At 29.9% G+C, this 14,863-nt stretch overlaps 1 protein-coding gene and 1 long non-coding RNA gene across 6 annotated transcripts in view; both read left to right on the top strand.

Annotated features, from left to right (window-relative positions):
* Positions 1-14,863, top strand: part of LOC107064762 (neurobeachin-like) — a 136,812-nt gene that overhangs the window by 40,633 nt on the left and 81,316 nt on the right. Inside the window, exon 2 of one of the 5 annotated variants that reach the window (XM_089177521.1) lies at positions 11,398-11,439. The exons of the other annotated variants lie outside the window; for them this stretch is intronic. Within the exon in view, the coding sequence (XP_089033647.1) occupies positions 11,398-11,421 (24 nt within the window). The 3' untranslated portion in view covers positions 11,422-11,439. The remainder of the gene's footprint in view (positions 1-11,397; positions 11,440-14,863) is intronic. 5 annotated transcript variants of the gene reach the window in all.
* Positions 4,912-9,309, top strand: LOC149030795 (uncharacterized). Its single transcript, XR_016178296.1, has 2 exons — positions 4,912-6,681; positions 6,759-9,309. It is a non-coding gene; the product is annotated as an uncharacterized LOC149030795 (long non-coding RNA).

The following is a 14,863-nucleotide window of genomic DNA, read 5'->3' as shown; positions in this document are numbered from 1 at the left end:
TCCAGATAGTAAGAAAATGAGAGTCATCATTTCTACTATTTCACGTAATGCTCCACAAAATGTTCGATTTTATCTTAGCTTGGCAGTCTTTTCGTCGCTGTCTCTTTCTCTTTCTCTTTCTCTTCTCTTTTTTTTTCTTTTACTCGAAAACTTTTACTTCCGTTTCCGTTCGTGAAGAAAAATCTTTAGACTTGTACCATCCTCTTCCTATCACGATCATATATACTTTTATTCTTACCTTTCTCTCATCATTTTCTTTCACAATTCTAAAAACGTTGTTCACTTTTAAGAAGAGCTGCTGCCACCATTGGTTGGTACGTCAGAATCTGATAAATTTACAGGACACGTTTTCTACGATCGTAAAGCAGGTTTCATGCGAGGATACCCAGTTTTAAAGTATAGAGGACTTGTTACGAGTTACCAACCTCTAGAAATTTCTCGATAAGTCTTCTTCTTCTTCTTCTTCGATCCTTTTTCTTTTCCCTTACTGTGCGCATACACACAGACTCATACATGTTCACTTTCTCCCTCTCTGTCTCACACTTGTTCCTTCTATGCTTTCACAACGGGACGAAGTTTCAACAGGGTTGAAAAGCGACCTCGAATCATGAGAGATAATTAGAGCAAGTAGAATAACGTAGTGTTGGTTGCCGTATAGAAGCGAAACAGTAACGCAGCATCAACTACCGACTCCTGTACCAACCTACCTACCTTTGCTCTGTAAGAGACCTTAATAGCACTACGAAGCCATGCATCTTGCTGATGTTCGCGTAAAATCGTACAGTGAATCCAGGCTACGTTCGTGGTTGCGTTCAACTCCCTCTCTTCTCTTCTCTCTCTCTCTCTCATAGAAAGGCGTGTGAAACATGAATTAAAGACATACACAGGAAGAATAAGAAAGTCTCGAGGCAACTGAAATTTACCTTCCTGGGTTACTTAACTCACATTCTTTTTTTTTTTTTTTTATTTATTTTCAACACTTCTTTAAGAATCCCTAATGTGTTTTAATAGTTTTACTTTCTTTCTTTTTTTGGTTGGTGTTTGTTGTTGTTGTTGTTTTTACGGTGATTAATGTAACTTCGAAAATATTTGAAATGAATTTTCTCGCGCGTACGTGTTTAATGAATCGAAAGATATTAATGCTTTCACACGTGCGTCGTTAATCATTTGCAAGAAATTTTATAATTCACCTTACGGTAATTAATTGCAATTATTATTGACATATATTGTGTATATTATTATTGAAATATCATATAGAAAAAAATCAACGATAAAGGAATATACATGGTAATAATTAAAAATAAATTAATGTATGGAGATATGAATAAGTTTGAGTTTTTGATTGGTAACTTTTCATGGTGGAGATCGATCCATCGATGAATTTCGTAATTCAAATTTGCTATCTGTCAATGATGATGATTCACCCAAACGCATAGTTTATTTTTATTTATTAATTTAGCTTTGATCATTTACCAATCTCAAATGAATATTATCTCTATTTTATATTTCACGTATTACACGGCAAATGAATTTCAATATAAACGTTTCTGTAAACAAGCGGGATATAATTTTCGCAAAGCTCTGGCGTACTTTATTATTACAAAAAAAAAAAAAAAAAAAAAAAAAAAAAAAATTATTTATCGCGGTAATATATTTTATAAGAATAATCAAATATATTATAATATGTAACGTAGAAGAAAAAGTTTCTTTGCGTATATGATATTTGTAAAGTATATATATTTCATATTTTTAAATAACACATATATACATGTATGTTGTATTATGTAATTGAAGGTTTTTTCTAACTAAAAAAAAAAAAAAAAAAAAAAAAAAAAAGAAAGAAAAGAAAATAAATTTAGATGTTTATTCCTGTATTTTTCGAAGAATTTCTTTTTAAAGAAATCACAGTTATTTTTTCGTAAACGAAAAGTTCGTGTATAAAAGTCTCGTTAAACTTTGTTCAAATATCTAGAAGGCAGAGAAAAATTCTTAAGACCGTGAAAGAGAAAGTGAGAAAGAGTGAAAGAGAGAAGGTGGGGAAAGGGAAAGGGAAGGGGGTAGCAAACACGTGTCTAAGAAAAGTAAATATGTGTAAGGATATTTTTCAATCGGCTTTCAATTCACGACAAAAATGCTTTTCCATTTAATACTCTTCAGAAAAATCCTCGCGATTTTTTTCCTTGTGTTTACTTGCGTTGTAGGGGGGTGGGGGCGGGGAGGCGGAAAAGGAAACAAAAATAAATAAATAAATAAATAAATAAATAAATAAATAAATAAATAAATAAATAAATAAGTAAATTTAGGTAAGGAAGAAAGAAAAATGAAATTGTGAAAGGAAGGGGTTTTGTAAAATGAATTTTAAAAATATATCAGAGTTGCGTATGAATTGGGTAAACACCAACAAAACACGCGTTACTCTTTTATGAAAGAAAAAAAAGAAAAACATACGCTCGTAGATCATTTTGGCGTTGGTAACATTCGCGAGCTTACCTGAGCTTTTGCAACGAGCTTTTTGTGTGTGACTTTTCATCGTGTCGCAATCGGTTGTCTAGCCATGACGTTTCGTATAACGTATTACACGTTTCAATTCAATACGAACCTATTTCTCACTAACGGAAGAGTTCTTCCATCTATGTATCTTCCTCTCCCTCTCTCTCTCTCTGTCTTTCTCTCATTTTCACTTTATCTTTTTTTCTCTTTCTCTTTGAAATGTTCGGTTATCCATGCTCGTTTCATTCGAAAGCGAGTAGACCTCTTCCGTTATATTTTCTTTTGTATAGATTCATAGACCAGTATAGATGATGTATCATCGTTTCTTAAAACTAACGTAAACAAAATATGTCATAGATCTATCTTTTAAAATAGAAAGATTTTTCATTGATATCTTCCAAATGTTTAAAACATCTATTCATTGATCATTGATCATCGTATGTTTTTCAATATTAAAAAAAAAGTTCAAAATTCTTTAGCACAATGCAGACTCTCGACTGTTTTTTTAAATATTTTATATTAAAAATTAATAAAGTCAAGAAATATGAAATTAATATTTATATTATAGATGCATAATTTGAAAACTTTGTTCTGCGAACCACTCAGGTGATTTAAAATTATAATTGCAAAGTAGTTAGCAATACCTTTTTTTTTCTCTTTCGAATGAGCAACAATTTTTATTTTTTACAAATTTTATTTATACAATATAAATAATAATATATTTATAATATATATTTTTTATAATTATATAATACATAATATATAATATATAATATTATGTATAAATTATATGTTTTGTACAAAACTTTGTTATACCGTATAATTGTTCGTGTATTTTTTTTTTTTTTTATTAATTTTTATTTTTGATAATTGGATCATCTCTCTCTCTCTCTCTCTCTCTTTCTCTCTCACACACACAGAATTATTTGAATATGATCGAGAGGAAATTATTTCGAAGGGAAAAGATACTTTCACAATGATTGACAGCCATGGGAAAAGATCTAACTACGAGTTACATTTCTTGAAAGATGTTACTTGTTTCAAAGTCTCTTCGTAGCTTGAATGAAAACGTCAGGAGGGAAGAAAAGAGAGAGAAAGAGAGAGAAAGAGACAGAGAGAGAGAGATAGAGAATTTGGCAGAGGAATTTTCTGTCTCCTCGGTTGCTCGACTATGTCGACTTGTTCTTTACACTTTATGACTTTCGTGGTCTACGTTCATTCTTTCCCTTCCTCTTCTTCTTCTTGTTCTTGTTCTTGTTCCTTTTCCTTACGAATATTCACTCTTTCTCTCAGCCTATTTCAGTACGCGGTTGCACCTCGGCAGTCATGGGATGTAAATGTCACGTGTCGTAAAACCACGTACGTTGTAAACTGAGACGTTTCTCTTGTTGTTCCTTACACTTTAATAGACACGAAAATTCTAGTTGAGAATAAGCTCACAGACTTAGATGATGAACCCTTACTTATTGTTTTAACCAGTTAACTTTGATTGACGAGTATACTTGTCATGCGTATAAATTAGTCACCATTGGCTATTTAAATTGTAATTTTTGAATAAAACAAAACATATTATCAAATTGTAAGATATTTCGAATATTATGAGGCCATGCTGGAATAAAACAAATAAATAATTTATTTATGTTAACACTTTAATGACCGCTCACACAACACGTGTGTGATAGCCGGAACAATCGTTTATTGGCCGTTAATTATTTATAACTTTTTATATATTTAAAATTATATAAAATTAAATTTGTTGTTGTTGTTGTTTTTTTTTTTATGTTAATTTTTTCATAAATTTAATAAAGTTTCTTTAAATTAATTTTACAAAAATATTATACCGGCCTGTGGCGATGTTTGACTGCGTAAACGTGCGGCCATTAAAGTGTTAACCAAATAAGTAAATATTAATAATAACATTGTCAATTTAATAAAATAAATCCAACTTTTGGATCCAATATCTTATCAGTGCAACTTACACTGTGATTGACGAGTATACACGTTATGTTTCGGTTCTGGTGACACAGAACAGTGTACGCTTTCAAATGAAGGGGTGCTACTACAGTTAACTGATTAATAGATATTTCACAAACAATTTAAATCGATTCTATTTCGTTATCATCTTGATGTCACTTACATCTCGTTACGTTGCAAAAGGTAAATTAATGCTTGAAAAAAAGCAAAAGGCATTGACCTAGTTTAAAATAATACTTAATACCCGTTGTGTGAAAATGAATTCGACGCGCTTGCATTACCTTACCCTTTTCGTTTGAACGATAAATCAGAGTAAATGTAATCTTCCTACTTTGAAAACATAGATAGTTATGTCACGTATTTGATGCCATGAAAAAAAAAAAAAATGAAAAAAATGAATTCTAGAAATTTTATTACGTCATGAAAAGATTATTCTGACGTGTAGAATGATATTTTCTTAAATTTCTTTTTAAATATGTAAGGTAGAAGAAAAAAAGACAAGAGAATGAAATTTACTTTGACGTTTGAATTAAATTATTTCTATCTTTATTCTATCTCTTTCTCTTTTTATTTCACATTAAATGTAATATAATAAATTATATTTTAACGATCGCGAATATATTCAAAATTCGTTTTCATTTCGTTATCTTTTTTTTTTTTACTCTGTTGTTCTTTTCCTTTCAATGTTGTTAATGGTCAAAAAAATAAGGTCAGAGAATAAAGTTTATAACTTTTACTTAAAGCTTTTAATAGTCTTCTCGAGAGATGGAAAAATGTTATAAAAAAGAAAATTTTATAGCGAAAGAGAGAGAGAGAGGGGGGGGGGAAGCAAAGATGATGGTGGCTATAGAGGTTAAAGTAAGACACGCGAGATGTGCACAGCCGGTGTGTTTCGTAAGTCATTAAACGCTCGTACGACGAAAGCAACGACGAGTTTACTAGTTTTAAACCATGCTTTGATAGTAGTTTTTTCTTTACTAGTAGTGACTTTTCTTTCGAATTTTTTTTTATTTTTTTATTTATTTTTTTTTTTTTTTCCAAACTAAACGTGAGTTACGATGTTAAATATTAAAGTACAAGTCTCTATCTATACTGTTATTATTTTAAAAAGAAATTTTATACTCCGAAATCTTCCAAAAATAATCTTCTTTATATAATAGAGTGCTACGGACGCATATATGCGTTTGGTAAAAATTACCAGTTTGGTATATCGATGCATATACGTGTTTGTTAATATTAATGTAAAATAATGTAATGTTATTATATTAATATATTTAGAATCTAGTTAATAATAAATAAATCCTATCCTACAAAACATTTTAGTTAAATGTATTCAGCACTCAAAGGGTTTAATATTTATACTAATTATTAAAACAATTAATAAATAATAAAAAAAATGTAGTCTCTTTTCTTTTAATTTTTTTGACGAACTAACAAAGTTATTTTTTATCTGTAAACTTGTTTTTATTATGGATAACGTATGACTATCATAAGTTAATTTACGAATGATCAATTATGAGCATTAATTAATTTACTCATTTGCCAAATCACGATTAACTTTGATAAATTAAAAAGTGCAAAAACATTCATAAAATTTAAAACTTATAAGTTTTCGTTTCATTCATTATTTTAATAGAAGGGCACAAACATTTTTCTCATTTTATTGGTGTTAAATTTAATAATAAAGTAAAAAACTTTATTTTTCATGTTGTAATCAGTTGAGTGCTTTGAAAATGGTTTTCACTTTTGAAGTATTCATAACTTAGGTCGCACAAAAAATAGTGTTGGTATCTTGATTGAAAAATGATATATGTTTCGCAGTTACTTGACGTGTTTTTATTTTTTTTTTTATTTTAATTTATCTGACTAAAATTTCACAATTTCAGCCAACAATTTGTTTTATGTTCTGTTCAGAAAAATATCACTTTTCAGCCAGATCAGTTTTACTTTTGATCATGTTCAGGATATTAATTCCTTACAAATGTTTCACACACAGCACACACACACACACACACATAACTGTCTCTTAAAAATATTATAAAATGAACTTTTATATTCTATGAATTTTAAAATTCGTCAATCAAGCCTACAATACAAGCCTACCATAGGTGTGAAAATGGAATAGAAGCGATTGAGAATAATCGAATGATTCGATGAAATCGATTTCGCTTATTCATAGCTGTTTTACAAGGCAAACGGAATATGTCATAAAATATAGTACGTATATATATGTATATGTCATATCGGGTATATATCTATTCATCGTGAATACAAATTTATGTAAATTTTTACAGGAGGATTAATAATAGATCAGATATCATATCCAGACGTTTGCTGTTGTAAATGTGGTAGTATTTGAAAAGTAATTTTTTTTGCGTTATAACTTGAAAAGTTGTTTTTTTTTTTTTTTTTTTTGAAATATTTTTTGAGTACATCTGGCATATTGACTCCTCGATACTTTCCAGGTTTTATGCAATTTTAACTTGAAAATATAGTTGAAGGGTGTACGCTGTTAGATACGTAACTCGTACTCGTTTGTAATTGCATCGGGTAAGTTGGTAAGTGTGAATAATTCGTGTGTGAACGATAGGAAAAGAGAAAATGGATGGAAAGAGAGAAATAGATAAAAGATCGAGTTGGAAGTTAGAAAATTTAGTTATTTACGGTCCGTTGCTTCGACGTTTTTCTCTGTCGAATGAATGATCGCAAATACGTGATTTCTTTTGAAAAAAAAAAAAAAAAAAAGTACGAAGGGTTAAAAAAGAGAGAGAGAGATAAAAAGAGGAGTGAGGGAGGTAGTTCAGTAAACCCTTTGATATTTTCTGCATCGTCCTACGTAATATTTTATTTTAAAACATGTTTTCTCTATTGTCTTCAACAATGCATCGTCGTTATATTTGAATTTTTAAAAAATTCATTTAAATTAATTCGACAAAATTTCACGAATGAAAAAATTCTTCTCTTTGGGAAATATACATTTTCACACAATCGTTCTTATAATTGAAAAGAAATAGAGCGGTTAATATTAGGATAGACACGTCTAACTTATATGTGCATTTAAAGTATATATATATATATATATATATATATATATATATATACTTAAGAATATGAATTCGATTTAAAACTTTTTAACGGACTATAGACGATATACTGAAGCATATACACCGTAGCAAGCAAGCAAACAAGCAAGCAAGCAAGCCTCTAGTCTAATTATTCCGCGCCCTTGACGATTCGACCACTTGGGCAGCCACTGAAAGAGCCACGTTAATTAACTCTATGCACTGCTAGCAATCTTGTTAATTGCTCCGTTGCTTATCGCCTAATTACCAGGTTACAGATAATCTTTGACTTCCCTTTCCGTACGTATATCTGTGGGCATTAAAAGATATTCGTCTTAGGTTCGAATTCTAACTCGAAACATCAAAGAAACGTTTATGATTATTTTGATAAACTTTCACTTGATATATGTATAAATTGTATTGTAGATGAATAGATAGATATACAATTTATATGTATAAGATGAATAGTAGATGAATAGATAGATATATTCACAGACAGATGGTTAGATATAGCGATAGAGGAAGTTTTGTTGAGTGAATTTTGTAATAACTTGGGTTCTCCCATCTGAATCTTCCGGACTTCCTGTATCCTTCGACGATATTGCGAGGATTTAAATGAAATTCGATACCAAGCGGCATACTGCAACACAACAGCATGAACTTCCGTGTTTGACTAACCAGAGATTATCACCGTAAATTCTCTTATCACTGTTAATGTACCCTCGGTATGGTAGATAATACACTCGAACATTGTATATTACGATCGATAAAACTTTTGATTGATAATAATATATCATTGTAATAATGGTAATAATCATAAAAGTCATCGTAATGTTGATAATAAATAATAATTGTCTGACAGTATCGTGTTTCCAATTTTTTTTTGTTTATTTATTTTTATTTTCGAATAGTCAAATATTTCTGTACAAAAAAAAAAAAAAAGAAAAATAGAGAGATGGATAGTGAGAGTGTGAAAAATAGAAACTACTGTAAAAAAAAAAAAAAAAAAAAAATACAAAATAACAAAAATAGATAAAAAAACATCGTTTGGTTTGCCCATGAAAATCTCATTTCTCCGATGTCTCCTTTTTATTCCAGCAGCACGTCGAATGAAAGCGATCGATAAAGCGAATATTGCCATTTTCACGGAAGTTCCATTCACGGAGACGGAAGAGAGTTCCTCTTTCCTTTTCTCTCTCTTTCTCTCTATCTCTCTTTATCCTTTTTCTTTTTCGCTTCGCTTTGGCCGCGAACTTTCAACGGGGTATGCATTAGCCCTTTGAGTGCTGAATTAATTTAAAACGAAGGTTAGGTATAAATGTTAGGACGTTTTCGATCAATTTCGACGTTCTTAGAGAATTCTATCTATTGTAGCATAGTTGAGAAAGATAAAAAGTAAGTCTATTGTACGAAGAAGGAAAAGTACTTTTGGATTAATGTTGCTCTTAACTTTTACTTACCTTGTAAATATATACTAGGGGATGGTTCTGCCATTCGTTGCTGTGGTTATATTATAAAACGTTAATTTAATATAATTCTAAATTATTTAGTAAATTATAACAACACACAAAATAATAGTACAATTAGAATGGAATATGTAAAATAATAATACTCAAAACAATAGAAAAAGTAAGGTTATGTCGTATATAAATTGAAATAATTGAATTGTAATACAACGCCTTCTATTGAAAACTTATAGTACCTAAAGACCTACATAACCTTCAAATAATAAATCCTTAGATTAGTAATAAAAAATAACAAATAATCGTGATAAAAACTATCCTATGCACTAAGCTGTAAAAAATTACACAAAAGAAATAAAAATTTTCATTAAGAAATTTTTGTAAATATAATATATGTGCAATTAAAAGCTAGTAACATTTTCACACGAGGATGAATCCGTGCTCAACTTATTTTTCCAACAGAGCGCATCAACCTTTCACTCTTGAAACACCGTTTACACGATTTTTTACTTTCAAATTAAAACAAAATAGAAACAGAGAGTTTGTACACTTTTTCAAAAAAAAAAAAAAAAAAAAAAACCTTTGCATATTTTTGTTAACTTATATGTCTTACAATTAGAGTTGTTATTTTATAAATGTACACTGTATTGTTCATATATATTCGTATATGTACTACTACACACGATATACGATGGTGTATGTCCAGTGAGAGGAACATTAATGGCACATAATGGAGAATTCTTGATTCTCAATGCATTGAAGTGCCATAAGGTAGTATCGTCCCTTCCAATGAGCATGAATATGCGACATACATATCGACGTCTCATCACTGTCATTAATGAACCTCATTCAGTATACGTACTTTATAAACCTCATGTCATTATCCATGCTACCGTCAATAAAAAGTTGAAAATAAAAAAAAGAAATATTGATATATCACTGTCCTTTCCATTTGTGTTCTTAATTAATCATCCGATAAGCATTAACTTCTTATATTCGTATTAATACGAGCTATAATACTGTAAGGTCAAAAAAAGTAAGATGTCATTTAAAGAAAAGTAAAGTTAGCCTTAAAAAACATAAAAAAATCAAAATTCTTTTTATAGCAATTTATAGTCAATCAAAAATAGATCAACTTTATTTTTTTAATTATTATAATTTGATTTTAACAGTTTAATTTGATTTAATTAATTAACAATTATTTTAATATTCTGATACACTTTTTTTTACAATACAGAACAATTTATTACTTAAAGTCATCATTGCGCAGGTGTGTGATAAGAAAATTACATTAGAATGCAAAAAATACTAAAATTAGAACGTTATAATGTTAAATACTCTTTATTAAGAATATTATTACCGTTGTACACATGCGCAATGTTTGGAAAGTCATATAAACAACATTGAATATAAGAATTTTGATAAAGGACAACGCGTGCTAGTCAGAAGGTGAATTTCGAAGAGGATGGTACTCCGATCATATCATTCGAGTTTTTAGACATTAATACACATTACCATCGATTAATTAACAATTATTTTAATATTCTAATGCACTCTTTTTATATTACATGTAAATTTAACACACAAAATCATCCCTGCGCAGGTGTGATATGAAGTATTAAATATAACAATTACATCAAAACCTCTTTAATAAATTTTCTATTTATTTATAAAATAATCATACATTTGTTATTGTTCGAAACAATCTTCATTATTTTTGATTACTTTGGTTATCTTTCATAAAAGATGAAAATTTTAATATAATAAAATTAACATCAATGCACAGAATTGATTGCTATACCTAATGAATATCATAAAACAGAAGGAATGAAATATAACAAATTCTCAAAGCGAATAATGCATTTTGATAAGCGTACAACGTTACGTGAATGATATGTATATACGAATTCTTGATATTATATATTTATATATTGTATATATACACATATATATACACCTATGTATGTAATATGATATAATATAATAAATCCAGATAGACACATATACGAACACATGGATGTAGATCCATCTTGCATCTGATTTTCGATTCGATTCTCAACGTTGTAAGCTTTATTAAAATTATTCCGCTTCGTCTCTCTCACCCTCTCTCTCTCTCATTCTCTCTCTCTCTTTCTCTCTCTTTATTAAAATTGTTCTGAGTCTACTCAACCTCGCGTAGGGCCAACGTTTGTAAGGGAAACTTTAAAGGGTTCTGATGTCGATTTCTATACTTTTGCGTAAAGTGAAAAAGTGAAAGGGTGGGAGAAAGGGTAGAAGGGAGAATAAAGTGAACTAACTTTGTGCAGAAAGCTTTCTGATTCGAAAAAAAGAACTTGCTGAAGCATTTCTACAGATTGAGAACGTCTTTCGAGTGACCGCTTGAATCCTTTTTTTTTTTTTTTTTTTAGTTACATCCCGACGAAAGTTTATGATTTGGAAAATGTCCATGTGTAAGTAATGGATTTTTCCTTTGGTTTTTATCAGTTTCAATGCAATCTTGTTGTTTTTTTTTTCTTTTCGTTTAATTCAATTTTTTGTTTCTTACAAGTCACGCTTTGTCATTAAAATCCTCTTTTCTTTTTCTTTTTTTTTTCTTTTCGTCGATCGTCCCGGAGAAACTCGTCGATTTTTAATTTTCCTGAGTGTTCTATACCCATGTAATAATTCTGAAAGGCTAAAAACGTACCTATCGGGGTTTTCCACGTCGATAAGGGCCGACAGTCGATTTCCTTCGCACAAAACGCAGCCGCGCTCGGAATATCTCGCGTGAAATTTTAGCTGAAATTCACGAATCAAAGCGTATCTCTCCACCGATGTTATGTGTCTACACATACACACATACACACACACACATGTACATGTGGTAGACGCATATATAAATGTATATGTATATGTATATGTTTAAACGTAAATATGAGAAATTGTGCGTGTGCATACAGAAATTGAGAGGGAGAGAGACAGACAGAGACATAGAGGAAATAACACGGTGTGTATAGAAGCAGGATCTGATAATTAATCATCGATGCATGACGTATCGACCTATCGACTAGTGATATTCCCATTCGATGAATCGAACTATTCATTCGATGTTCTTTCATTTTTTTGTTTTTTTTTTGTCGAAATATAAACGAAACATCATAAAGAATTCGTATTACATTTTTTTTATGTCAAGAACTATTACTGTCGCATGAAATTTATTTTTCTCACAATTTATATTTCATTTTTTTTTTTTATGTAATGATTTAAAATGATAAAAAGAATGACGAAATAAAAAAAGAAAAAATCGTCTAGACGAATCTCTTATCCAAAGTTATTCTTCAAAATCGAAGTATGGTAAACGTGTTCGTGTTACGATGTAGCTTAACCTTGTTCTTCTGCTTTCTTTCGAATTGAAAGATAACTGGAAAGTCGGAAAAAAATGAAAGAAAATATAAAAATAAATAAAAAGAAAGATAAAAGAAGAGACAGATAAAGAGAGAGAGGGAGAGAGAGAGAGAGAGAGAGAGAAGAAAGAATAGTCAAAGTAAAAAGGGAGAGACACTTTCTCGTCACGTTATGAATTTGTCTTTGATATTCAACGTGAAAGCGAAATTCTCGTCCCTTCGGCACGATTAAAGTCAAGGGTTCGCATTGAAAAAGATTGTCGTTTAAATATACCTTGTCTCTTCGTTTTGGTACCGTTCATCGTAGAATAATTCGATTCGTTTGAATTTAACGGATGCCGGGAAAGTGCCTTGGTACGTAATCGACGTGCTTGAGATAACAGTGATCGTCCGCCAATAGTGTCTGTCAATTGTTATCACTAATTATACGCAGTTAGAATACGTAGTATGTATTCGTACGTAGGATTAATTCGTCGTCGAACTATTGGTAATTGGTTTGTTCATCGAATGTTCGTTTATTTTCTCACAATTTATTCTTGAATTTGAAATTGTCGATGTTTTTGTTGTTTTTTCTCTTCATTTATATTTTTGTGTGTGTGTGTGTGTGAGTTTGTTTATGACTAATGTGAGTCATTATTTAACATAATTAGTTTTTAAATAGTTCGGTAATATTGCGATTATGTATATTTGTTGTTTTTATTTTTTAAATAAATTATTATACAAATGTATACATATGTATGTATACTGTAACTGAGCGTACATACGTTTTTGTTTAACTTTAACGAGGAATAATCGTAAAACGATCACAAGCTTTAATACGTTAAAATAATTCTAATTTTTATCGTAGTTGCTAATTTATATTTACAATCTATTATACTTTTTTTTGTTTTCAAAATAATAATGAAATTGTTTTATCACTTTCATTTTTATCTATTATTCAATACAGTTGGTTATGTCGTACAATTGATCATTTATCCTATAAAGATGATCAGAAACAATGAAATTAATTATAGAAATGTGTATGTAAATACATATATATATATATATTAACAGGAAAAAAATCATCTCGTATTCGTAACGCGTTAATGATCATTTGGTAAAGCTTCATGCCGATATTTGCCACGTTCACGGAATATTAGTTTGTGTCTACCGACGAGAGAGAGTGCAAGTCAAACGCGTACTTTTTAATGAGGGTACTCACGATGCCAAGTTTAGGGGATGATCGGGGCTGGAGAAGAGAAGAGAAGAGGAGAGGTGAGGAGAGGAGAAGAGAGGAGAGGGAAAGGTGGTTGGAAGGATGAGCTCATTGAGTCGGAGTGGAAACGAGATCACTCCGTGAGATACACACTTTATCTCTGTGTATTCGTTTCCTCGACCCTAGTACGATCTTTTGAACGATTTTATGAATACACCAAATACTAACTTTTCCTTTTGATCAAATCGAATGAGAGTAAAGGAAACAAGAATTTTTTGCCTCGTTCTTTTTGAATTTTCAAATAAAAAAAAAAAAAAAAAGAAATAAGAATACACACAAAGAAACATGTAATTATAAAAAGACTTTGTTATCATAGTATTTAACAAAATTGAAAAATAATTACAACTTATTTGTTCCGTGGAATAGTGTTAATTGATATAAGTTGAGTATGTGTATTTTTTCCTTAAAATAACAACGTGTATATTTTCAACGTTTATTTGCCAATGTTATTTAAACAAATGTTTGTATATTTTGACGATCTATTAGCATTATATAAATATATATATATATATATATTTACTGTAAATATTCTCCTACCTAGTCAGAGGCATTTGTGTTATTTTCAAATGGTTCGGGAAAGCTAATTATCCGATGCAAGTACATTGACACTAAATTGCACGCGTGGGAGGTGCATCAATATACGTTGTTACGTAAGTATCTCTACAATAGTACTTTCGAAATATGTTTACCATTAATTATTCGTTAGTGAAATATGTTTGTAGTATATATTATTTCGTGTGAACGAAAAATATTGTATACTATATATACATAAGAGATCCTCTTAAAGATCGTACTTTCTATATCATCAGTTCTAAAATATAGTCAGAATATTCAGTAAGTTTTCATGATTTCACAAATATTATTTCAAAGAGTATCTTTCTCGTGTGCTTGATATTTTTTTTTTTCGAAGCATTTCCGTTTCATTCTTCTTCTCTATTCTTTGATTTTAGAAAAGTACACAGAAGGGTAGAAGATTAAAAGATGAGATACGAATGTACAAACGAAAGGAGACATAAAAGAAGAAAAGCAAATTGCAATACTTTTTTCTTGTCTTTTATATTCTTTCTCTTTCTGTTTTATACAGTTCTTTTTCTCTCTCTGTTTTTTTTTTTTTTTACTCTTCGTAATTTTGATATATAAGTATATCTCTCAAAGAGATTTCTTCGAGTCAACGTAAAACTAATTTAATATCGCTACGGGAAAAATATTTTCACGCACAACTGTTTTATTATATAT

The sequence above is a fragment of the Polistes dominula genome, unplaced genomic scaffold (genome assembly GCF_049000335.1).
Source record: "Polistes dominula isolate Pdom_NZ unplaced genomic scaffold, Pdom_raw_medaka contig_24, whole genome shotgun sequence".
NCBI classification, from domain to species: Eukaryota; Metazoa; Arthropoda; class Insecta; order Hymenoptera; family Vespidae; genus Polistes; species Polistes dominula.
This window is presented reverse-complemented; position numbering and strand designations above follow the sequence as displayed.